Source organism: Papilio polytes, unplaced genomic scaffold (genome assembly GCF_000836215.1).
Source record: "Papilio polytes unplaced genomic scaffold, Ppol_1.0 DF823399.1, whole genome shotgun sequence".
NCBI lineage: Eukaryota > Metazoa > Arthropoda > Insecta > Lepidoptera > Papilionidae > Papilio > Papilio polytes.
In genome coordinates, this window is record NW_013525805.1 from 1645829 (window position 1) to 1673116 (window position 27288).

The 27288-nt window shown below is 32.8% G+C and overlaps 2 protein-coding genes across 2 annotated transcripts in view; one reads left to right on the forward strand and one right to left on the reverse strand.

Moving 5' to 3' along the window:
- Positions 1–27064, forward strand: part of LOC106104843 — a 35660-nt gene extending 8596 nt beyond the window's left edge. Inside the window, exons 2-6 of the mRNA XM_013285018.1 lie at positions 24138–24248; positions 24681–24821; positions 25181–25343; positions 25811–25909; positions 26045–27064. Of these exons, the coding sequence (XP_013140472.1) occupies positions 24138–24248; positions 24681–24821; positions 25181–25343; positions 25811–25909; positions 26045–26292 (762 nt within the window). The 3' untranslated portion in view covers positions 26293–27064. The remainder of the gene's footprint in view (positions 1–24137; positions 24249–24680; positions 24822–25180; positions 25344–25810; positions 25910–26044) is intronic.
- Positions 1–27288, reverse strand: part of LOC106104842 (elongation factor Tu GTP-binding domain-containing protein 1) — a 65218-nt gene that overhangs the window by 32823 nt on the left and 5107 nt on the right. Inside the window, exon 9 of the mRNA XM_013285017.1 lies at positions 27084–27197. Within this exon, the coding sequence (XP_013140471.1) occupies positions 27084–27197 (114 nt within the window). The remainder of the gene's footprint in view (positions 1–27083; positions 27198–27288) is intronic.

Consider the following 27288-nt stretch of genomic DNA (forward strand, 5'->3'; position numbering starts at 1 on the left):
AGAAATTTTATTCCATTGTTATAGAATATTTTAAAATTATATTAAACCTATTACTGACTCTCTAGTGATTTGCTAAAAATTGAGAATGCGAGGGCTTTGTATGTAACATTGTAACTTATCTTTTTAAATATAGATAAAAACCAATGTTTGAATGTTCCCTTAGATGTTCTAGGGGTAACTTAGATAGGATATCTTGAGAAAGCAAGACAAAAATCGCTTCTAAAAGTCCTAACATGAAATAAAAAAATTCACATTGTTATTTAGACAAAATTATGTCGTTTTAAGTTTTTGCAATCGATACTTAAAATGGTCACAATGTCTCTTAAATCTATATATATAAAAGAAAGTCGCGTTATTTACACTATTTATAACTCAAGAACGGCTAAAAATTGGTGAGGAAGTAGCTTAGAGCCAAGAGGCGGACATAGGATACTACTTATTCCGTTTATGGATGGATCTTCTCTATCTCGATGAAATTTACCACAGATCTTGAGGATAGTGGAAGAATACATAGGCTATTTACTTTTTTTTTTAATTCCACGCGGACGGAGTCGCGGGCCCAAAGCTAGTTAGTTATTAAAATAATAAAATTTTTGTTAGATGTTATTCTGTAATAGTTCAAATAACTTTGTGCATGCGTAATACTAAACAATAATGCCTTCGGGCGAAAGTTTGCCGTAAGCCTGACCTCTGCAAAGCTGATATAAAAAAATAACAGTGAAATTCATTCCGAATCTTGTTTATATTGAACATGATATAAATAACGTTTATCATTAACGTCGACATTAAATGTATTTACACAGAGAAATAAAATAAAATTTATTTAAATGTTATATCGAAAATTTCTACATATGAAAACCAGACATTTTTATAAATAATAAGTGCAAATTTACATTTTGATATTGATACAAATGTTATCCAATCTATTTAGGTAACCGGTTTATTTTAAAAAATCCAACGCTCACGTGTTTTGCCAATTCATTTAGTATAGAACTCTGCCACTGAGTAATTAATCCCAGTTTCAAATTAAAATATTTGGAAATTATGAAAATTAATCTATGTTACTTTTCCAACATATAAAATGATATTACGATTTACTTATTAACATACTAAAATACATGTGACATATGCTATTATTCTGTTAATGTAAAATTGCACGTTTTTATTTCTCCCATCAGGTGAACGTCCTGGTATTGAATCATTGTCTAAGTAAATAAAAAGAAAACAATACTCTTCAACCACAATTGGTCATCGTAAAAATCAAAAATCGTTCTAATACTCGAATAATCTTATCTGCAATTCGAATCCCGAACTCACGACTGAGCAGGCAAGGGCACTGACCGTTGGATCACGCAGCCAACAACAAAACACTAAAATAAACGAGGAGATCTACTTAGATACCTAAAGTAGGGTACTCTGGACAGATACTAATCATTTACTCGTACGTGCGTTACAAGATTAGCGTCGTTGTGGTAAAAGATTGAGACGCACATATTGTTCGCTAAGATTTGTGTTTGATAAAGAGAAACCCGGAAACATTTCGATCGGCGACGCGCGATTTCACACAGTGTAGGAATTCGCACGTGCAAGAATTTTTATTTACTCAAAGATTTGGATCATTTTATACAAACTTTAAAATAATCAAAAAAGGCCTGTAATGACAACTATTTGGGATAAAGCTTCTACTAAACGTGTCTTTTTACTTCAATTTGCGCTTCCCCGAACAAATGATTTGTAATTAAAAATCTCCATAAGGGAAAATGTTTACTAATTTTGGGTATCTAAAAGATTCCCATATTTATCGGGAAGCATTTCTTTCACATTTACATAAATTACTATAGAAATCTTTAATAAAAATATAGGGTTAAAGAAACTGTTAGATTATCAGTCGGTTATAAGAACAGTTGTACTGGCGTCGGCTAGGAAGAGTCGGGGCCGGTTGTAATAAGTACTCGCGCCGCCTTATAACATTGTAAATAACTAAGTTTATGTCATCTACCGTAATATGCAGGCTCGGTGAGTTTCTTGTGCGACATATCATTAGTCAATGACATACAACTATTTATCAATCAAAATTGTTCATGTGCATTAAAAGGAAGTTAATGTAGGAAATACTATGTATTATTCGTACATTTCTCAGGGTTCTAAGGTACTAAAAGAAGTTTTATAATATATTAGCTGTTCCCGTGCGACTTCATCCACATTTCATGAAATAATGAAAATTTTATTTTATTGTTTACATTTGTCAAATTATCAATAGCAAATGTCAAAATGATATTACAAACCTTAGCAATCTTTCTTTCTTGATGTTGGCAGCAACTTATGGTCTCTTTCCCACATTGGTGTTTTTATCCAAAATATGTAGCCCCTAAGTTTAATGGCGTGAAAATATATAGCCTTGAGTATGACGTAAGTGTAGGGATTTTTATAAAAAAAAAAGAATTATTTAAAAATATGCTGTAATTGCTGACATCTTAGGCAACAAAGAAGTGTGTGTTTACGCTTTATTATAATAGTACAGAAGTATAGATTGCAATAAAAGCAATTTTACAGGTATCGTATGTTATTTATGGACCGGATTATAATAAGATATTAAAGTTACTTATAACTTAACCTCAACAGGATTAAAAATTATTTTTAATTATTGATGTTACTTTTAATTTAAACACCTCGACTCCAGTTTAGTACGACACAAAAGCACAGGTAAAATACAGCCTGGATTGTACTCATCAATAAAAAGTTTCTGTAGTGAGCATTTTATATCGGATCACCAGTTTTTCAGAATATCGGAACCAAATGATCAATATTTTCTTTTCATTAAATTTTCCAATAAATGAGACGTAATGAAAAGGACATTTCATATATGTAAATAAAAAAAATGGAGTGTAAATATTGCGCCAAAAGTTTTATCGAAATAAATATGTAATGTTTGTTACAGTCGGCTTTGAGTATTTTCATGGAAAATCTTATTTACGGAGCTTGATATTTTTTTGTATATGAATTCTGGTTATTGGTTTGAGTCGAACTATTGCTTGACGGTTAAGCCCTTTTATATCATTTACAATACTTCAGTGATATTTTTTCAACACACACAAACATGAATAAGTTTGTTGACGAAACAAATAAGGTAAAATTATCTGTATTAATATTATAAAGAGGAAGATTTGTATTTTTGTAGGCATGGAAATAACTCAAAAACTACTGGTGTGATTTTGAAATTGTGTCACCGTTAGATAAGTAATTTATCTGTAAGTAACATAGGCTCTGTATGACCATTTTTTAGTATTTTTTTTCACACAGACGAAGTCGTAAGCATAAGATAGTCTAACATAACCCGTAAAAGATTTGAAATTAATAGACAATGTATTACTAAGTAATTTTAAAAAACATAAAAGGCAATCTGCAAATTGAAGAATTCATGAATAACGATAATTTACGTCGGAGTCATCTAAATTTGCTTGTTGATTCGTTTTGATTAAACCGTCGCGCATCAGTAAACAGAAATGCGTCTAATGAGTGTGTCAGATAGCGGTATGCACTTTTTTCCCTTTCCATAGCCAATTCCACTTTGCTCTGAGCGAAGACTCTACAGTAGGCTTCCACTACGATCAACTTGCATAAAAATATACTATCGCAGTTTATTCCAAGAGACTGCGAGGGACAACAAACTGTTTTTGTTTAATTGTTTTGACAATAAAAACCCACGGTTAGTCACAAATAAGAGCAAATAGATCTCGAAGTGAGATCGATTTGATTAAATACAATTCGTTAAATACATTTTTCAATTACAGATAAACTTGTTGTTTAATTGTATGAAACAAATAAATTGAAAATTGATTAGAAAGTAAAAGTTCTAAAGGATTACGTAGTAAAAATGTTGTTTACTTTTAATTCTAAGTAATGTCGTAAGATTGCGAGCTAAGTAAAAGTAGCTTGCGAGTTGATACCTAATCGGGAATGCATCTAACTGTACTTGTTGATATAGACGGTAACTTTCAAAACTACATTCAGTATTTGTATATGAAAATTCCTTTGATTGTGTCCTTAATAATTTGCAGAACTCAATGTTAATTTAAATAAAGAACATTAATACGAAAGAATATAAAAACAAAACAAAAAACCAACCACAAAATTCGAACACATTCACACTCGAACGAATTCGGGTAAAATTTGGAAAATACAAAGCAAAAGCTGAAATGCCTTAACGTTAATTTATTTTTGGTCGGTTTCCCAGCTACGTTTAATCATTCTTGTTTTTAGTTCGATAAATTCACGAAATGCGTTTCCGAACTATGTAACTTGAGTTTTACTCCTTTGAAACGTAGGTCAACGTTAACTATTACATTATTAGGTAATGACAAAATAAGTGTCAGAAACTTAGCATTATGTAAAAGGTGTGTGGTTAATCTCTGAGAGAGTTATCCTTTTAAATTACTACTCATTAACTGCTGCGAAAAGTAATATTCAAATTGGAATATTTTATATTAATTTTTTAATTGATTACATACAATTTCATACCGACCTAGATGATAAAATAGTCATGTAATCATAGTACTAGAGACAATAGAGTTGACGGATATCAACGGTTGAACTGCTCTATTCATTTGAACCCTATCATGCTGCAGTCGTGAGAATTTTTTCTAAATTGATTAATTAATTTACAACCATTACAGAATTGTTTTTCCATGGAATACTAAAGTAACTGTTCTAAATTTTATTCGATGCTGAAACACTGTTACTGTAAAAAAATGGTTATCTGTATTTTAAGATAAAAATTTATGAGGTTTTGTCATCAAGCGATTTTCGGGTTTGATTCCAATTTGTTACTCCCTAATTCAGAGTACAAAGGATGAAGAAGTCTCTACGTTAAAGAAGAACCTGCTTTGAATGATCTCTTGTCTGTACGTACTTCTCTGGTTTAATGAAATAAAAAAAAAAACATTCAATCCTTAACAACACTACAACATAATCAGAAACAACAAAAACAAACATGATATAAAGTAATTAAAAAAAAATTGTAATGAGCATTGCAATGCTGACCGGATTTGGTTCACGCTCAGCTTTGAATAATAATGGATAAGGATGCGATATTAAATCCAAAGAGCACAAACAGACGGGAATCGATGTTATCTTTCTGCCGCAAATTAACGTTATTGCATACCGACAATATTATCCGATCTCTTCACAATCAGAAGCTCGGTAACGCGACCGGCGGGTTCTTGTTTACTTTGCGGTCGGCAATCATGGGGCGACGAAAGTTACCTACATGTATCGGGCACGTATCACTTGTGGGACAATTTTCCCCGGCTAACGTAGGTCGTGCCTCATTCGTGGCAGCACGGAATGAATGCAAAGCTTGCCCGCTAGCCGGACGTGCACGAATGCGAATCGGCCATTTAGCGAACGATATTCGCGTGCCATTGCACGTGCCTACCAACGTACGGAACTAATAAACATCTCATTAAAATAAATTATTTAGGAGGAGTTAACTTATCTCTAAGACTAAGGTTATGCGTCAAGTAATTCCAGTTACGCGATTCTCGGTTTCCGCAACTACACAACAAACTATATTCTTTAAATGACAAAAGATTATCTTTTTCTGCAAGCGTCTAAACCGTGGAAACACACTGTTAACAACAAAATTTGAGGTTATATTAAAATCTTTATTTTAAAATTACTTTTGCAAATGAATAGCAATAAATGGGACACTTAAAAATTACAGCATTTATTAAGGTGCTAATCTTTGTCAAATGTCGACATTTAATTTAAATTACGTAACTACACGACTCCCGCATATAAAACGAAGTAATAGGTGAAAGTTGAAGAAATGATTGAAGTCTCGTCACTCGGTCTGATAATCTTATAGCGTATTGTAAGCAACAGAACAGACCGGCCGCCAAGAATACAGTAGGCGGCGTTGAAACAGCCTTTTCATTTTACTAAATGAGATAGAGGAATTCACTTCTGTGGCTAGCCGTTGAAATTGAATAAGTCATCGATGTTGCGTCGTTACAAAGCTAGTCTAGTGGTCGTCTTTGTTCGACAATAATAAAAGCATTCATCGTGCGTAATGACCGGACGTACTTCATTAATTGTCACTTACGGGATGATTAGAAATCTGTATTGACCTTTACTTGACATGACAGTAAAATTGATCTATTTGCTCTAACATACATTTCTATGATTCTCAATAGATCAGACAATGATAATGCTCTTTGACTGAACTCATTGTCTCCTTTAATACGACTAGTCGCAGAAAGTGCATTTAAATAAACTAACTTTATTACATTTAGAAAAGATTATTGGAAAATGCGTGGTTCGTACCCTACATATTATAGCAGCTATTGTTATAAAACGGTATATTTATAATTTAAGTTTAAAAATATTCAGAAACAGGGTAAACCATAAGTGAGTTTTGGTTAAGAGATTCATTTCCATATTCTATTTCCTGCGCGCTTGATTCAGGAAATAGAAAACGGATTCTTAAATGCTGGGGTGCGGTTTATTGACTAGTTTATTCTCGCAGAAAATATTACTACATTTAGCAAATAAAATACAGTAAAAACGTCGCATTTCAAAACGAAAACAAATTATAAAAATATATTTACACAGTGAAAAATAAAATAAAATTTATCTATTTCTCGAAGCATTAATGTCTACAAATAACCGATTCACATATAGTTTTAGTACAATACAATTAAGCATTGTGCTTTAACAAGAATTGCATACAAAATGACAAATTCAAAGTTACCTATAAAATAGTCAAATCGATATAAAACCGATTTTACATCGTGACCGTTGCTTAGTCTGACATAATAGTCTACAAATGTTAGAATTATGCTTTCTAACACAGTCCTTACACACGGTATAAAGGTAAAACAAACGCTCGTTGCAAAGCTGGTAGTCACGTATTTATGACACTCGCCCTACAAACCTCTCACCTTCGGCACACAATACTACTGTACAGCAAATCAAATCACGAATGGCATGTAGAAAGCCATACGTAGTCTTGGCGGGACTTAATCGTAACGTATTAATCTGGCAGAGTTATAGGTACAGATACTTTGGGTGGTCTGAAACTCACTGACCTGACGTCCAAGAACAAGTTTATGAAATGATTAACATTTTATAATATTTATTCGATTATGAAGCATTGACACTCTAAAGGTTTCTTCTATCATAAACTTAGACAAGCAGTAAATTATTATTGTTTATTGATGACACATTTTGTTATAAGGTAAACAGCTTGTGATATGTTTGCTTATCCCATTAAAATACTATATATCTTGAGCGATTTCAAGAAAGACAAGAATTTCACTCTTAAAAACAAAAATTATAACAATTACAAAGTCATTTTGTGTCCCGACAAAAAACGAGACGCCGTAAGTCCTTAGATACACATAAATACGCCGCCGTAAAAAAAAACAAGGACACAGTAAACGTACGAGCACTTAACAGTAAAATGCACTGTTTCTAAGATGGAGAGAACGGCGAAATGCATTTTACTCATATCTCGAACCAAGCGACAAAAAAGTTATGTCTTCTGAGATGCAACTCTACGTCGGAAGGGTCGATCTGATAAAGTGATGTGATAATTCACCGTTAGATGAAAAGTCCGTACAATAAAGCATTCAATGACATCGTCGATGGGCTATTTGGATTGTTATTGTGTCGGGAGCGAAGGGCCTGATAAATAAATTAAAAAGATATAAAAACCATCAACCGTGACCTAGTCGGCATCTAATAGAAATAAAAACTACTGTTTTAGCTTTTTACACGACTACGTGTCCGTTCCGTGTTGAGATAACAGTGTATCTGAGTAAAAAGACGGAAAACTTCGTAATAAAAAGGCTGGACTAACTTATTTTCCCGTTGGGCAGTAAAATTGGTCAATGAAAGAATTCCGATGGTCGGATTAAGAATGCATTATACATAATATCAAGTACTATAATAATTTGTTTAATGTATGTGCACTATGTTTTTAACTTTTTAAATAAAATTATTCTAATTAGTTAAAAAAGAATATGACATTTACTAGTGTTTCCCGTTGGACAGAACAGCCCACCGATCGATCGACCATTGGGAAAATAATCACATTGGGTCGATCGATCGGTAGGTCTAACAGGAAACACCCACACAACGTTTCGATGTTAAAAAATTGCGTCACAGTTGCAATAAATGACAAAAAACTTCACTATCCAACTAATATTATAAATGCTTAAGTTCAGATGGATGTTTGTTAGAGTTTGTAGCTTAAACTGCTGAATGGGTAGAACATAATCTAGTAGAACACATACTTAGTTTTGTTTAATTAATTCTACGCGGACAGAGTCGCGGGCGAAAGCTATTTGTGCATAATATCAATGGGGATAAAACACAGTACATTTACATTGAAGTCAACTATCCGTAGCGTATTACGTCGCAACAAAAGTGGTTAGGAAGTCTCCAACGACCGTATGACACTAATGTGACATCGATCAGTGGTGCGAGTAACTTCAAGTCGACTAAAGTTTACCTAGAACTTATTTAAATCTACTTTACTTGACGACTAACACTATAATCTATTCTAGTCTCTTGAAGAGTTTACTATAGTAATTATCGTATGAAGTAAGGTCTTTTATATACTCTAGTCTCATTTTTTATACTTAACACTAGCTTGCGACCGTGACTACGTCCGTGCGGATTTTAAAAAACACTTAAATATTAGGCTATGCGTTCTTCTTTATGTTCGTCATCTATGCCAAATTTCATCGAGATACGTTTAGTCATTTAGGCAGTAAACTCTAACAAACATCCTTCCGTCCATCTAAACTTTCGCATTTATGATATTATGACTAAGATTATTTACTGCAGTAGTAACTACTTTAAGCAGTTTTAATACAGTTTTGTAAATAAGACGATATAATTTAATCGTTGCATTACATTCATTTCAGTAATCTATAATCTAATAGCTATAGTAATTACAGTCTAAGAGCCATGAGAACGGATGTCTGATAAGACTTGTGTAAAAGTTTAATAGAGATTGTAACAACAAAATTACAATTAACGGAATAAGTAACTGTAGTTCATATTATTAAAAGTTTATTGCCAATAGTAAATATAATTCTATTACGACCATGGGGATTGTGGATTTATTTCTCGAGTAGGGTTGTCGACATGCAAGCAGCCGGCCGTTAAGATTAAGCAAAAATTAATGTTTGTAAAACCCTAACCCGAGAGAGTAGAAGGCCACGAAGATGTCGATGCACATTATGCCTAAAGAAGATACATAGAACATAGAATCAACATGTAATAGGTTAACTATATAGGATTTTTAATAAATTGTTGTCGTTTCATCCAGATTTACCTAACATTCTTTCAAGCACATTAACTACAAATTTGTATTTCAATATTTCCTTGAATAATCCTACACATTATGTTAATAAAAATATAGAAATCATCTTGAAATTCAAACGTGAGCACATAAGATAGAATTCCTAGGCTAAAGATAAGCGTACTTAAGGGTAGTCCAGGTATGGTCGGAATCAATTTGACGCAGAATCTAAAGTAACTATGTCAGGAGGTTATAGTAATCCAAGAGATCCGTCGCCGGCCCCGTTATTCGCGGTTCACGCGGCACCGTGAGATTATACTAACCTATCACTGACACTGGTGACTTTATATGAGCATAAATAAGTAGAAAATACGCTTAAGACTATATCATTTGCAAAACTATGGATTGAACATTACTTGTGATAGAGATACATGAAGATATCATTTATAGAAAGATTAGACGTTGTTATATCGATGATTCGCAGTTTTATATGTTATAAACTATCTTTACTATTATTTTATAGGATAATGCATTAATGCTATAGATGGAAATACTGAGTCACGAAAATGTCATCGGTGTTGTTGATAATCTGAATAGAATACATAATTTAAATAAAAGATACTAAAGGGCCTTATATAGAACTAGCTTTCGCCCGCGACTCCGTCCGCGTAGATTAAAAAAAAAATAGTGAGTAGCCTATGTGTTTTTCCAGTCTATTCTCTACGTCTTTGCCAAATTACATCGATATCCGTTTTACCGTTTAGGCTACAAACTCTAACAAACATCCATCTACCTAAACTTTCGCATTTATAACATTACTAAGATTTTACTTTAAATCAGAGACCCAAGTCTTGGATTATCAGTTGATTTTAAAACAATAAATTATCTACGATATATTTTCAATGTGTAACATCGTATCTTCCGCTACAAATCGCGGCGTGTCTTGTAACAGACGTTAATGGCGATCGGGCCGCCAGCTGACACGAGCGTGGGTATACAGCCGTAACTGCGACATTGGAACAACGTTTCAAACTGGATTAAACTCAGATATGAAATACTATTTATCAATTTCATAAGTATTAAGTAATAAATAAACACGAGTTATAAATCCCTTCAACTTAAACGACTTAAAGGATTGGTGGTTAAACGTAATCAGTTGCAAATTAAGTAACATTATATAGGGAATGGTAATTTGGCTTTTTTATTTTTTTGGATCGACCTCTCATTAGGTTTGCCATTACTTTGACTTTGATTGCAAAGAGAAGTGTGTCAATAGGCAAATATTAAATTAAATTTAACAGATTAAATAACTTAACGATAGCAATTCATATTTAAGCGCCATCGGTTTAGTTTGACGCTGGTGCGGTTTGCTTCAAATTTGAAGTGGAAATGGGCTCATTGTCACGCTCTATGGACCCTTCTCAGTTAAAACCACAAGCGATCCGTCGACATTATGAATACCGATTGGTCTGAAAATCGAACATCTCAACAATTCCGTTACTATTCGACAAATCACTTAACGGTCAATTTTCGCTCTGTAATGTTATCTATAAACAGCGGTGGTTGTGGAAATATTAAAATAATAGCGATAATCTTCATAACATCAGATATTTTTTTTCATAATATCAGCAAATTCTCTCTCTCATCTACTTAAGAACTATGTTCGTCCTTGTCGATACAATTTCCAGTCTTGTGCCATTTTCTTGACTTCCTTATACTCCACGACACCCACTCGTCTTCTCCATCTGTTGCATATATGTTATTCTTAGTCTTTCCCTATGTAATACTAGCTGTTCCCGTGCGGATTCATCCGCATGTAATTAAGAATGTTTTATTTCATTGTTTACATTTGTCAAATTATCAATAGCAAATGTCAAAATGACATGACATGACAAACCTTAGCAATCTCTTTCTTTCTTGATGTTGGCAGCAACTTATGGTCTCTTTCCCACATTAGGATTTTTATCCAAAATATTTACCTTCTAAGTTTATTGGCGTGAAAATATTTAACCGTAAGCGCGACGTAAGTGTAGGGTTTTTTATTAAAAGAAGTAAATTTCAAAAATATGCTGTAATTAATGACATCTTAGGCAAATAAGAAGTGTGTGTTTACGCTTTATTATAATAGTATAGATTGATCATTTTTTTAATTTTATTTAACCAAACCCTTCCGGATCTTTAACCATTTGCACACAACTAACTACTATTCACATAGTACCTGTTACTAAACATTGCTTTAAACGTCAATAACAAAATATTTTAGATTAAGATTTAATGGCGTAGTAATCAAGGATCAAGAATTTTTACTTTTATCTATACTAATATTATAAAGTGTTTTTTTATATTTGTATGTATTGAAGTTTTGTATTTTTGTATGTATTGAAATAATTCAACAAATTGAATTTACATTATCACTGAGTATCATTGGCTATAATTTTTTTTATTTATTTTTTTACTATCACGCGGGCGAAGTCGCGATCAACATCGAATCTTATAAATAAATCGCAAGACCATTGAGTATTGTGGAAGTCAACGCGGATAGTGCTTACGTGTATTTCCCTACACTACGCTTGGCAACACGCCTACAATGTGATAACATTGGCAATAACCCAGCTGTTTTACGACGATACCTTGCGTTGTACAATGAAGTAGTTCTTAAGTAAATACGCTACGTGGGTGTATTTTAGGATAACTTAAAATTGTGCGCTTACTTGTTGAATATTGACTATGAAAAATTGTATAAAAGTTGCAATACGATACGCTCCTGATTTAACACACAATGTAAAATTAATATTAATCGTCACATATATATAGGAATAACTTCGATACAGTTCTATTTGGATATATTTTTAATCTGTAGTTAATCAAAACTGTAGTACCAATATTAGTTGCTAAAATTGTCAACATCTGTCCAGTCGTTTGTTTCTAAAGAAACGCATAGGAGGCAAACATTCAGCACTGAATTTCATTACATAGATAGATAGAATGAAAAACACACAAGATATACAGAACTAGCTGTTCCCGTGCGACTTCATCCGCATAAAATTGTGTCAAATTATCAATTACAAATGTCAAAATGACATGACATGATAACAACCTTGCTTCTTTGATGTTGGCCGCAACTTATGGTCTCTTTCCCACATTAGGATTTTTATCTAAAATATTTACCCACTGAGTTTAATGGTGTTAAAATATATAGCCTAAAGCGTGACGCAAGTGCAGGGCTTTTTATTAAAAAAAGAATTATTCAAAAATATTGTTATTGCTGACATCTTAGGCAACAAAGAAGTGTGTGTTTACGCTTTATTATTATATATAGTACAGATATACAGAATGTAAATTGGATAACAATTCATGAATACAAATGTACGTAATTACAACATATTGCCTAAACGCATTAACTTGGTAATTTACCAGTAGCAGTAGAAAAAGTGTTGTTTCCACAACATTAAGAAATATTGCGCGAACTATTTGAATAAACATTATCTATGAATGTGTGCAATTAACGCAGTTTGTTGAATATTCAACAACTCGTGGGAACATTATCAAACAATAGGATACCATATGAAAATTCGATATGAAGAAAATTACTTCCTGTATTACATAAGAATCTTTCGATTTTCTCATTACTTTATTCAAATGCGATGCATGTATTACGCCAAAAAAAAAAAAAACTTCTGTTATTGCATATTTTAATATGACTACGACAACAGGCTAGTGTAAAAAGATTACTTTCATAGAACAAAATAATATTGGCACAGAATATTTCAACTTAATCTTTAAGATGATGTTTCTGTTCCAAGTAAATGAATATAAAGTAAATTCATTCAATTTTACTTACTATCCACTTGTATATTAGTTTAAGATCTATGACGTCACAATAAGACGCAATTTCATACGCATTTGTTACAAACTTAGTTCAAAATTTCATAACTTTCGCCTATGAAAAGAAAACTTGATGTATCGTAGGGTTCTTGGATAGTCGGACGCATGTAGACCGTATCGGAAAGAGCAGCCGACAAAACGGTGCGTCACGCCCAACTAAGCTGAGACCAAGATAAAAATAATGGAAAACTATAATATTGTATTGCTACTGCTCAAGATTGTTACTATTCACTGAACCTGACAATTTAACGGACATTTATTCAGAGATAGAAAATCCACATTTTAAATGATACCATTGTTAGTGTTATTAAATCGGATCTGAAGTATAGAAGTCTACTGGAATACATATTACGAATAACAAAAGAGTTAAGTGTATTGTTAAAAGGCAATACTTCCAGTCTTGTCCATCATATTTAAGACTAGCTGTTAATCGCGACTTTGCCCGTGTGAAAATAAATATAATAAAATATATGGCTTACATATGTAACTCTCTGGTAATATAGCTTTTTAATGGTGAAAGAATTTTAAATGGACCAATTAGTTCTTGAGTTATTTCAATACATACAAAAATACAAATCTATATTCTTTACAATTAGTGTAGATACGAGTATTAGCAAGCTTGGTGATAGCGTTGGGGTGTATCTTGAATGAGATGGTATAGTTATTGAAAGTAGAAAGTTATCAATGTTCCGTCAAAACTAAAGCTAACTAAACATTAGCAGCAAAACAACTACATGTTAAAACTCTCTTCACAATGATATGGTGGATTTCGACAAAGATGCGATGTTACGATATAACGTTGAGAGCACTCGAGGAAAGCAGTACGCTTAGTGCTACTGACCCACAATCTGCAGCACACATTCCTGTTACGTACGACAATAACACGATCAGATTATGGGAAATTTTTATTTTTTGCAAATAACATCGATGCCGTCAAACACATTCATATATACATTTATATATCTAAGCAGTATTAATGAAATACAAAAATGAATATTTCAATTTGATACTTGTTGTAATTGTATACATATTTTACCAATTTTTGACAAATGCACAATTTATTTAACGTGAACAGCAACGACAATTGAAACTGTATGAACATTTAAAAGCAGTTAAACAGGCGAGATATACGGATCGCTTGAAATAAACTGCTTTTGGCAGACATCAACTATAATTAATTTTAAATACAAATCAAAATATAGTCTTGTGGGGTTAAGGAGGGCAATTTGGCTATCCCTTAATATATCCTGAATTTTTCTTTAGTCTTTATGTTCATTTGTTGTAATAAACAATATCTTCAGACAGTTAATTTTTTATCTATAAGTATACCATTAGGGTTGGCAAAAAGTGGTCACAATAAAAACATCGGTAAAGGTTCAATGCACAAAGTAGAGAAGCGCATGAGTTCCCACATACACCTTTTCGAACTAATGAAACTTAGAATCACACTTTTTTATAATTTGAATGGACATTACATATGGGCTTGCAAAGGAGTTTATTCATTAAATCAGTTAATAATGAATCGTTCAATCGATGTAATTTGTAAATGAAAGTTTAAAAAAAAAAGCTGGTGATTATGTTGTTCCAGGTTGTTTGTTCCAATGACTTATGATACGATAAATATACGAGTATTTTGCTATTTTACTTGTTGCTACGCTTAAATGCTTCTATTATAAACATAACCGTTGAACACAGCTAAATAAATCATCATGGTTTTATGGTAAAATGTTTCTCTTGTAATTAAAACGATGAGTCAATGACTTTTGTTAGAAGACTATTTACGATGGTTGAATCTTATACTTCGGCGGAGAACTGCGGTGTAGTCGTGATGTACCCGAGATAACTGGCGTAAGCAAAACTGGTTTATTTGCTCTTCGCTTTCCGCAAATCCTTTCGTTTCAGTATTATATCTATGAGGTTGAGTTAATCAATTTCATGTAATAAAATAAGAGTATAAAATTTGATTCTTGAATCCGTTCAAGATTGAGAAGTTTCTAGTTTAAATGTTCAATTTAAAGAAAAAGGAAGTTACAATTTTAAATAAGTAGCTTAATCAACATTAAAGTAAACTCATGAATTTTTATGTGTTCAAAAATATGGTAAGTAGAAATTTCCGCTTTCAAATTGATTTTGACCAATTTGACAATTGCATTTAAGTTAAGTTTTTTGTGTTAAGGTACAGTCGTACATTTCTATAAACGAAGCAATTAAAATGTGTTGCATTTTGATGAAATTAAATCTCACGTTAGTAAAACAGCGATGTTATATGACAAGTAGGGCACATTCCGACGTGTCATCTCTCAGTGAAGTGGGCTAAACGGACTCACTGTTATTTTAAAAAGAAAGCATTTTTAAAACGCCGGACCACGTTTTATGTACGTGCTGTTAACATTTATAGAAACATTTAACATTAAAGTCTTTTTAAACTTCATTCACGTGAGAACCTTACCTGTTTGTAATAAAAGATGTACAAAACAATAAAATATGCTTATATGTTTTATAAGCATTCGGCACTATTTAATTTTAACAATCGATTCTCGACAGTAAAATATATGCGAAATAGTTTTGCTTTATTGCCGAGAACATAACTTCGACACAATGCGAACAGAAAGTAACACATAATGATGGCAAACAAGTGCTATTTACGACCGTTGAAATTTCACATCCCCGTCAAACATATTCTACGTTAGACTGTTTACATAAAAGATTTATGAATCGAAAAGAGTTACAGGTCATAAGACATGTAACTACTTTCTCGGGTTATGGCATGGAAGTGCAACAGAGCCCTTTACGTGACCGCTGGTGTGTTGGTGTGATTTACGGTACGCCGAGACTGTGGTATTCCGATCCGCACGATTGCTTATTATCCGTGCTTAGAAACCAGTTTCGTCTTTACAGGATCGTGTGGCCGGAAGACAAAGTTAATGACTGTTCGGTCTTCCAGTCAACGATTACTCTTCGTAATGAAAATGTTAGGCATATTCCGCGATAGCTAAATAAAAAGAGAAAAAGTATTGATAAAAAAAAATCAAATAAATATACATGATTATAAAATACGAACTACTAAGTAAAGGAAGAAGGTAGATTCGAAGCCAATTAGATGGTAGTTGTATTCTAAGAATTGACGGTGAATCGTCGTACATAAATATACGCTGTCGAAGGCATCTTTAATTGACGATATCGTGAATATGCACTGCCTTTTCAAGCCATCGAGTTTTCGTAGAAGGCAAGTACTTCGATTCTATTAGCGATCTCAGACGAATTTCAAACTCCTTTTAAGTTTTATAAACAACATTAAAATAAAATTAACTTCGTTAAATCGACGGCTTAATGGTAAATGAAAAAAAAAAAAAACAAGAAATAATTGATGTTTTCTATGATTTTATCAAAGACCTAAAGTGCATTTGTAATTCTGCTGAACATTACTGGAATCCTTACTAAGATAATTCTTTAGGCAAACCATTTAAATGTTAAGGAACAATAGAAGCGTGTAAGGTATTATCATGGAACATGGAGCCAGTTCAATGTTTTTGCCGGCATTGTAAGTCACGGATATAAAGGAGTTAGCAACGCGTCGTCTGCAAAGTATTGGTAGATGTTATATGCGGCAATAAATTCTATTAAGAGAATAGTTATCGCCGGCCGAGGCGGCGCACTCTCGTAGGCCGCGTCCGCACTTATCGCTTTGTTCAATCTGTTTACGAGACGCGAAAATTCTTTGTTTTTACCTTTTTTCTATAAGGATTTATGCAATTTTGTTGTGTTTTCTCCAATAAAACTAAAAATTGAGATGTTTTTATTTTCAGTCATACAATGATTAACACAATATCATCTTTTCTTATTGTTTTACCTTACTCCACATACAGTCAACAAAGATATAATCATATTAATATTATAAATGCGAAAGTTTAGAAGGATGGATGGATGTTTGTTAGAGTTTGCAGTAAACGGCTGAACGGATTTCGATGAAATTTGGTAAATATGTATAGGATAGTCTGGAATAACATATAGGATACTCACTTTTGTTTTTTTTAATTCCACGCGAACGGTTTCGCGGGCGAAAGCTAGTAATACTAGAAATAGGAAGAAATAGCGAGTACTTTTCCAACGTATCAGAGAATGTCAAATATTTTACATCACATTTATTACGTATTCCTTTATCGGGGTATCAAGTCTCTCAGAGTTAAATTCGCGAGTTCAGCATACGCTGAATCCTGGCTCACGACACTGTATAAGTCAGCGCAACATCTCGATAGGCGATACGCGAACAAAACACGTATCTCGTGAATAGCTTAAACGACCCAACAAAGGATCGACAAAGGAACGCTGTGGGAACATTCAAATAATGCACACTTATATTTTACCTTTGCACATTTCGAAAATTTTACACTTGCATAATAACGCTTCTGAGAAGTTATATAAATACGATATCTCTCTTGGAAATTAATCCTTTGTAGTTTCAACGAAAAGTTTCCGTGAAGCTTTCAAATAATGCACTTTACTACGATATTTACGGTTATTTCTAAATTCTGTTATCGATCTGTACTAATATTATAAAGAGAAAAGATTTGTATTTTTTGGGCTGATTTCAAAAACTCTTTCACCATTAAAAGCTACATTCAGTAAGGAACATAGGCTATGTTTTTATTTTATTTTTAATTTCACGCGGGCGAAGTCGCAAGCTACAGCTAGTACTTTAAAAGTGGTCATCATCATCTTTATCCTACTTCCATAGCGTATTTAAATCAAGTGGTATCAGTATTAATACATACTACAAAAAGGAAGCTAAACTTAATAACAACGAATTGTGTTCTATCAATGAGACAGCACCAAAAAGCATTATTATAGAATTCTCTAATGATATTAAATTTCTCTCTCTCTCTCTCTCTCTCTCTCTCTCTCTCTCTCTCTCTCCCTGCCTGTTTTAAAGCCTATTGAACTAGTTTACAATCGAATATCGATTACAATGTCCTATGTTCGGTACTGTCACGTTTAATTATTCAGTAGTCATCCCTACATTTCTATACCATGTTGATTTTATAATCGCGCTTATCTTATTACTTACATATATATTTTTATATTATCACTTGAACTTAAATTTCATTTAATATTTCATTTTTATAAAATACGCCAATAAATTTAAGTATGGAGCTAGATCTGGTAGTAATCGATTTTATAAAACCGAAAAAAATATTACTTAACCTCTATCCGCACGTCCCAGTTTTTATCTCTATCTACAGGTGTCTTTTTATTTTATAAAGTCCTCTTGAATTATACATCCCTAAAACTCTTACGTAACATACATTTTCGTTTTTAAACAGAATGAGGAGAATAGCAGTATGTTTTTAAACAAATCTAAACAATGGAAAAATATTTATATTACGTACATTTTAATAACTTTTCGCCATTTAGAGTCAATAATTTTGTATATGAACGGACACACTTTTGACTAAACTATCGCACAACCGTTTAGTCTCCCTTTGATTTCTATAAGTTTATATGCACACTATTCGATTTTTAATGGTGGAACTAAACAGTTGAATTGGCTGCGAAACAATCGACAATCGGTCAAATGTTGTGCGATAATTTAGTCCAAAGTGTGTCCGTGCATATACAAAATTATTTACAATCAATTGTTATTAATAGTGACGTAATAATGTTCGTACCATCGATTAAGTCACATCCAATGATGTCAAAAATTTCCAGTGTACACGTCCCGCTAAATAGCTCGAAATAGCCCGGAACGAGAACTAGAAGCGATTAAATTACTTAACCGCTATGTTGTTCAGAACCTGTCCTGTGGGATGCTTGCTCGTTTTAACTGTTACCCTTGATAAGGAAATAAGACGGGATTGGCAGTAACCTGAATGTACTGGCGAGGTTCTAATTGGAATTATGTGTTCTCGATTGATACATTTATTATGACGGTCTTTTATCTATTTGTCTATATATTATGATTATTATTGGCTTATGAACATTTTACATAAAACGTCAAGAAGTCGAAATTCAAATATACTTCTTTTCAACTTATACTTACAAGAACCTATAACTAATTAAAAAGTGTACTGAAGAAAACACAAATATTTTGAACAAAATTACTTTAGCTGTAATATCGCATAGATAAAATTTATTTTTGTTAATAAGCAAAGTTTCAGTTTTCATAGTCAATATTATTTACCACACCCATAGTGTATACAAGTCTATACGTTGCGGTAGGTCGGGGTCGCGGTTAACGAACGCTGTTTGCGTGTTAGACCTTGAGCGTGCTGTAACTACGACCCAAGTTACATTACTTAACAATTATAAGGAAATAACATCAATAAGAAAGAAAGAAAATAAACACTTATACGATACACATCAGAATAGATATTCAGTTGGTTGGTTCATAACTTAATTAAGTTTCCATTGCTGAACTATATGTACATGAACATATCTCCGTCCTTGTCATTCTTTACAAAAAAATACAGAGGTAATATATTTTGAACAGATTTTCATATAGTGAAAACACACGATTTAATTCGTATTATGTGCATATGCCACATCTTATATATCGGAGCAGTTATCTTAATCGATATAAAAATAGACGAATTCCATCTTTAATTGCGTGTCTGAAAGTGAAACTTGTCAAGCGTAATAACAATTTACTATCTGTGCAATCTCTGGTGAAAAGTCGACTTTCAGTCAATTTTGTGAAAATTTAAGTGCTAAAACCGCAAGCAATCTGAGGTAAAATAGACAGCTTTCTCTGCGCCAAATTACATCTCAAACGTAACTGCACAATAAAGTTCAAAAAAAATTGTTTTATTTTATTTCATATGTTACGAAAAATTACCACAAAGCTAAATACGAACATTTAACAGAGTTTCCGAATCTGTTAGTTAGAAATGAAATGGAGTCGGAATTTAATTGCATTTGTATCATTTAAAATCGTACAAACAAATAAACATCAGGTAACTAACAATTAAGTTTATTAGTGAAGTAAAACACTTAGTTGAGGAACTTAGAAAGAGATGGATGGATTGCGTGAAAGATGTCATGATCAAGAAGGAAGTAATGACTGAGATGACATATGATAGACTTATGTGGAGGACAAAAACCTTTTGCGCTGAATCTACGGGAGTAGGATAAGGAGGAATATGATTGAAGTAAAACACATGTACAAAAATTGTAGCCTTATTCTAAATAGTTTTATCCATTGTACATTTTTTCGATTCTCCAAGAGAAGCAGGTTCTCTCGTCAGTCCAATGCACTTACTCAAATTCAACACGTTACAGTTTACAATTGCGTTCATGTTAATGAAGTCGTATCCATGTACATTCACGTATTCTATTAGTTGAAAGGCCAAAGCTTATTATTTCGCCCAGGAGAGCGTGATACGGTACGGTCAAAGTGAATACGTGAACAATGTTAATGCTGGGTTTCTGAAGTTTTCATTTCTTCTATCGTTATCTGTATAACTAATAGTTATTCATTAGTGTTAGGTTGACCTATGTTTTAGCATGGTAAAACTCAAGTTACATGGTTCAGAAACTTCATAAATATTATATTATTAATGTAATATCTGTGTTTTTTTTGTTAAATTTCATAAAATTAACTAACCAAAACCACTAAAGAATGCTTAAACGTAGCTGGGAAACCGGCGATTAGAAATTGAAATTCGGACGCAATTCAACAAAGGCTTGTATATGTTCTATCTTCTGAAGCCCGCTACATACTGTCTCAACTGAGCAGTTGAACTGTTCAGTCAAAACTGTCAAGGCAAAACTTTAACTGACTTTTAACCTAACATATTCACAGTTTAAACTGAACACTTCGAGTCTTCAGTTAAAATTTAACAAGCGGACTTAGCGTTATTTTTGAAAAATGGTAATTAAAACAAAATGATTTAAACTAAGGCTGTATTTATTAATTTAATGCACAAACAAAACAAAAAACAGTGATCTATTTCTACATCCATTTATCGAGATAGATGTCGCCATTAGACGGGGAAAAAAACTTTTAAAAGACAATTTACACCTAGGTGTACACGCCGCTCGTTTGCCCCCTTTTACTATTAAAAAAAAAAAAAAATTTAATATAGTCCAAGGGCGCGAACTATCTTCAAGTAACAAGTCACGGGGCGTAATACCGCTAGGTTTTCACCAGTTTAAAATTTGACAGAACGTCTGTTTTCAACGCCGCAGAGTATTTCAACCACAAAAGCATTTTATAGTGAAGCGGAATTTTTGTTAATAATTCTCATGGGAACACATTTTACACGATTAAGTTTATCATTTAATAAGCCACATCAAAAGTAAAATATAATTTCGCAATATCAATATATTCGTATAAAACTTTGATCATTCGGCTTTTCCGAAAAGAGTGAGAAATCTTACGATTTATAATTTTAAAAAAATACGAACCTACGATAAAACGCAAACGAAGGGAATTATTCAACCTTTGGTTTCATTAAAAATAATCTAACTTTTAACTAAAAACATAAATAAGTAAGTTTAGATGGATGGATGTTTGTAGCTTAAACGGCTGAACGGATCTGGATTAAATTTGGCATAGATGTAGAGCAGAGTCTGGACGAACACATAAGCTACTTACTTTTGTTTTTTTTAATACCATGCGGACGAAGTTGCGAAAGCTAGTAATTAAAATAACACGGTCGTCGACTTCATTAATACTGTATCAATTCATCTAACACGTAACAAAGACACCTAAGCAACAAAGAATAAACATTATTATGAAACTCGTTACAACCGTTCAATGATCCATTGTTATAATGAATGCAAGTTACACGAAAGTTCATGTCGAGATCGCAAGTCTAGATAGGCTATTAAGGTAAACATATCGCGAGATCTTTACTCATCCTTACATTGACCTCGTAACTGTTCAGTGAGCTATCGATTAGAGATAAGAAATAGAGAATGAAGCCAGGTAATGATGCTGACGGTACTGTTTTTTGTAGATTTGAGTTTTTACTGTAAACTGATCTCGTCTTTAAAGTATATTTAATAGCTAAACATGGTATCAATGCAATGTTATAAAATAAGTCAACAACCTTTCAAATTAAAGAGATTGGCTCCTGAAATACAGAGCAACCTAATCCAAGAGCTAAGGCTCCCACAAAATGTATTTAAGTCTTACTAATCTCACTAATATTATAAATGCGAAAGTTTAGATAGATGTTTGTAGCCTCAACTGATTAACAGATTACGATGGAATTTTGTATAGATAGATGTTTTTTATAATTCCACGCAAACGGAGTTGCGAAAGCTAGTATCACAATAAAGCCTTTACTATAATTATAAAACTGTTCTACGTTTTACATTCATAATTAAATGTTTATTCATCCACAATTTACTTAAAGTATAACAAATTCTGGAAATCCGTACAGCACAGAAAACATTTTAAGTTTCGTATATCCGCTACAAAAAGCTTTACATTACATATTATATCGCGTTATTTGTATCGCGAGTTTAGTCAGAAATGTTTTTAAATTTCGTTTCATTTCAAACAATATTTCAAAGGATACAACAAAACAAGGATGATTTAGGATTATACAATGATAGTCCACCGTCACGATTGGTCGGCTATTCGTGACTTCCGGCAATTTGTTGAAAAAAAAACGATTTAGAAATAGAAATTTTATAACTAACACTTCATGCTATCAAACGTTATTAACACATTATTAAAAAAAATACCACAACCAGATTAAGTGTGAAATATTAATATTAAATCATTTTTTTTATTATTGAACTTGTATTTATTAAAACAACTTAGATTTTGCCCTTCTAAAAACATAACTACTAGTAATATAAAAATAAAAAAGAACACTCAGTACAAATTGTATTTTATAAACTCTAATTACATTTTATAATAAATTAATTTAACTTCATCGAGATTTTTATGAAACAAAACTGAAAAAAATTTACCAACGATTAATCTAAAAGATGAAAGACGTAATCAAGGCTTTAAAGCTTAACAAACTTTCAATAGAGTCATTCAATAAACTGTTCGGTTTGCACGATTGCAAACTATTCCTTTGTGGAAATTGTTACGAGAATGTAATACAGAGAAATTAATATTTATACAGAAAACTCTTTTATCCATTCGATAATAAATGTATTTCACACTGAAGTAATTAAAATTTGTAAATGCAAAATATAAAAGTTTTGAAATATAACATTGAAATTAATAATTATTTTCACATTAATGTATCAAATTCGATATCAAAATCTGATTTAATATAATTTGACGTAAATCAAATAAAGCGGTTACAGATAAATTAAAGCAGTTATAGTAAAAAACACTGTTTGAGAAGCAAAGCGGTGGATATAAAAAGTTCTTTGTTGCGGAATAACATTTGATGTAACTAAACAGGTCACTGGAGCACTTTGTGTTCAAACAGATGAGATGGATTTTTATCAAAATTACATCTCTCAGCAGGTGTACTTAGTTAGAATTCGTTATTAACAAAATAGTTACAATAAATAAAAACATTTGCTATAACTGATTGGTTGATGAGTCTTAAAAACCACTAACAAGCTTGATTAACGAACAATTTGTCGACGTTTGATCAAGCAATTCGTCACACAATTTTAATTATGGACAAAAGTGTAATCAAAAAAATAACAAATTCAAGTAGAAGTAGTAACATGAAAAATGTATCTAACACTATTAAGCCGCATGTAGATCAAAGAAAAATAAGCTTAGACGTCAGAACTCATCTCAGTTGACAAAGAAATTCTCACAGAGCTGATGAATGGTTGTTTGCGGAGCGTCGTCGACCTCGAGATATTTCACATCATTGTGCACACTGCTAATGACATCTCGGCCACATTAGCGCTTTCGATGGTGCCATAAATTTTTGCTCGATGAAAGAATGTCAAATATAACAAGTTTTCATTTACTGTGAGGTTAATCAATCATTATAATGGTTATTTTCAGACAGTACCGCTGCCCGCAGGCTCCACTTCGGTGTTAGCAAAGCCAACGAAATACCATTACTATCCGCACAATCAGCACATTTACCTATTACCAGAGTGTGCCATACAACAGGTAATTATCGCTTGAATAGCTTTATTAGTCCTATTCACAGAACAAATTGAGTATTAAAGAAGTAAATTAACATTTACTACAAGAAAAGTTACTTATTTTAGTAACTAAACTAAAAACCTTAAGATTCTGCGGAAGTCAAATTAAGGTGGTGTATCGTAAAGAGGAATGATTTCGAGTGAGACCGATTTCAAAAATTCTTGCAACAAAAAGCTTTCATATGGACGAAGTTGCGAGCAACAGCTAGTCTCTTATAAACATAACGAAGAAGAAACAAGTATTATCTCTGCCACTCTCTATTCTTTGCCTTATTAAAAATACAAAGCTAAATCATCAATTAATCTATCATAATAATTGACTTGTATAATAATACAATAAAATAAAGATAAAAACGCTCTTCTAAAAGCTTATATAAACATTATATTACGTTCTTAGGTGTGCAACGCAGTATATGTTCGGTTGAACTACACGCAGCCGCTTTGCGCGTGCCCCGCACGCTACCGGGACCCCTGCTCGGCCAGCCTCAACGCGGACGACCTGCATACCACGCGCCTCACCACCGACTCCAAAAAGAAGGTAAGCTGTACTGCACAAACAAGCCGTTGCAATCGCTCCCCATGTACCGTTAGTTCTCATCGCGAACACCGACAGGTGAGAACGATTTCGTTTCGCGTTAACGTAATTTAAAGTACGCTTTGTGCTTGTACTGACCCATTTGTTATAACGATTGTGTTCTATTGATATGCCATGAAAGTGTAATACTATTTTATTCGACGTTTTTGTCAACAAAATACATTGGAGTTTTAGAACTTGTTGATTGGAAACAATGTAGTTTAATTTCAAGATTTAGAACAATATCGCCCCAACATTTTGGTTTCGTTAAATAAAACTGTATAAAGTATTAGTTTTAAAATATCTCTTATTTTCTTTTCCAGTACGCGAAGAAAGCAGTAACATTAGTGAAAACGTGCGAGGCGGTGTCCGAAATGAGAGAATGTCGCGCGCCGAGAGACTGGTCGCTGCTAGCTCTACAGAACATTAGAACAGGAAAATCACATTACTTGGTCATCTGTCGATGTCCAGAGACTCATATTTTAGGTAAATATCTAATTTAATCAATTATTTACTTTATAACTAGCTATTGCCCGCAACTTCGTACGCGCGGTATTGGAAAACATACGAACTAAAAATTGTACAACAAAAAAATACGTAACCCTCGGGGACCTGACATTTTTTGGAGATGAACCGTATCCCATGTGTTACTCCAGACTTGGTTTTACATCTGTACCAAATTTCTGTAAGATATGTTGACCCGTTACAGGATAATAGAGTAAACATAACATATAAAAAAACTACATTAATGCATCCCACGGGAACCTTAAGTAATTCTCGGATCATAAGTACCTTATGTGTTCTTCAAGACTATTATCTACATCTATGCCAAATTTCACCCGAATCTCTACCAAACATCCATCTATATAAATTAACATTTATAATATTAGTGCGAAGTCAGAAGTACGATTCGTTGTAATGACGTAAATTCACATAAAACATATATTCTACAGAAGGGCCGATGACGCACGACCAACCAACATACGCCTCTGTACCGGGTATTAGAGTGTACGGAATGATGTGTGTACGACCATCGCCCGCCTTTCAATCAGGTCAGTATCATTAATTACTAACCAAACAAACAACATCGATAAAGTAAATTCAACGAACTGTTACTCTAAAGTTTAAAGTACACACCTATTCAGGTATGTGCCCACGGTTATCTTATAAAACAATTCTAATTTCAGGTTACAAAGGGAACAGATATACAAGCCCTTCAAGCACCACCAGCTCTTACAAAGTGGACTATTCTCAACCACATTCGTACTCAGATAAACCAGTCTACAACCGTTTCCAGTCTCACAGCTATATAGACTCTAATTACTACAACAGAAGGTCGAGAGCTGCTCGCATGCGACGAATGGCCAGTCTATACCCACCCTTTCCTTGGGACAAGGTCGAAGAATTAGCAGAATCTTTACATTGGATCAATTAGGTTCTAAATATGATGAATCTCCTCTGTCGTAACACCTCTCTTGCTAACCTTTTCGATCACTTTTAAAAAATAGAGATAGCAAATTTCTGTAATGTGTGACGACAGTTGAAATTCACGGATAAGAACATAACTTATGTTGGGTTCAAATAGGCCCTTGTAACCATTATTTGCCTTTTTGAATTCAACGGAAACATTGGATAGTATTACGTGCGCAATTTTAAAACGCTTTACGAGCATATAGGCCATTCAATTAATAAGGTTTGTTTGTATTCGACGCCGAGGTTTAGTTTCCATTCCACTTACAAAGGGAGGCATTTAATAGAATGTAAGAGCTTAATTTAAATTTCTAAGCCAGTTAATTTGATAATATAAAGTTACATTGTTAATTTTTATTTTCATACAAAAAGTATTTAGCCATTTGTAGTGTTCATAACCGTAATTTTTAATTGTTTAGTAGACTACGAATATTATATGCGAATTTGAAATAGTATTTGACATTCTTAACATATTTTACTATAGAAGAAATATGTTTTCCCCACCAAGACATGATGTTACAAACAAAAAAAATCAAAAAGATATACTTACTCAACAATGTACACGAAGTAATGTGATAAGTAAGGTGAAGAAATTGTGTAATTTCAATGCATTTATAATTATTTAAGTATTTAGTTGGTAAAAATTATTTATAAAAATAATCTGAGTAAAACAAATTGACGTGTAAATATTAGTGATAATTGCAATATTTGTAATTACAAAATTAGATTTTTTCTAATATAATTAGTTTCACTTACCCAACACTTTCTGATCTACGACGATGTCACACGAGTACATGGCGGCCATTATCCGCTGCGGTTGCATCTGGAACGCGCGGCGACAGGCTTCTTTCACAGCTGATATTATTTGACCTTGGAGACAAAAACTCATTAAAAAGAGGCAACAATCAAGACCAACACAAGGATCACAAGGACCTTTAGCCGGTAATAAAATTGTAATGTT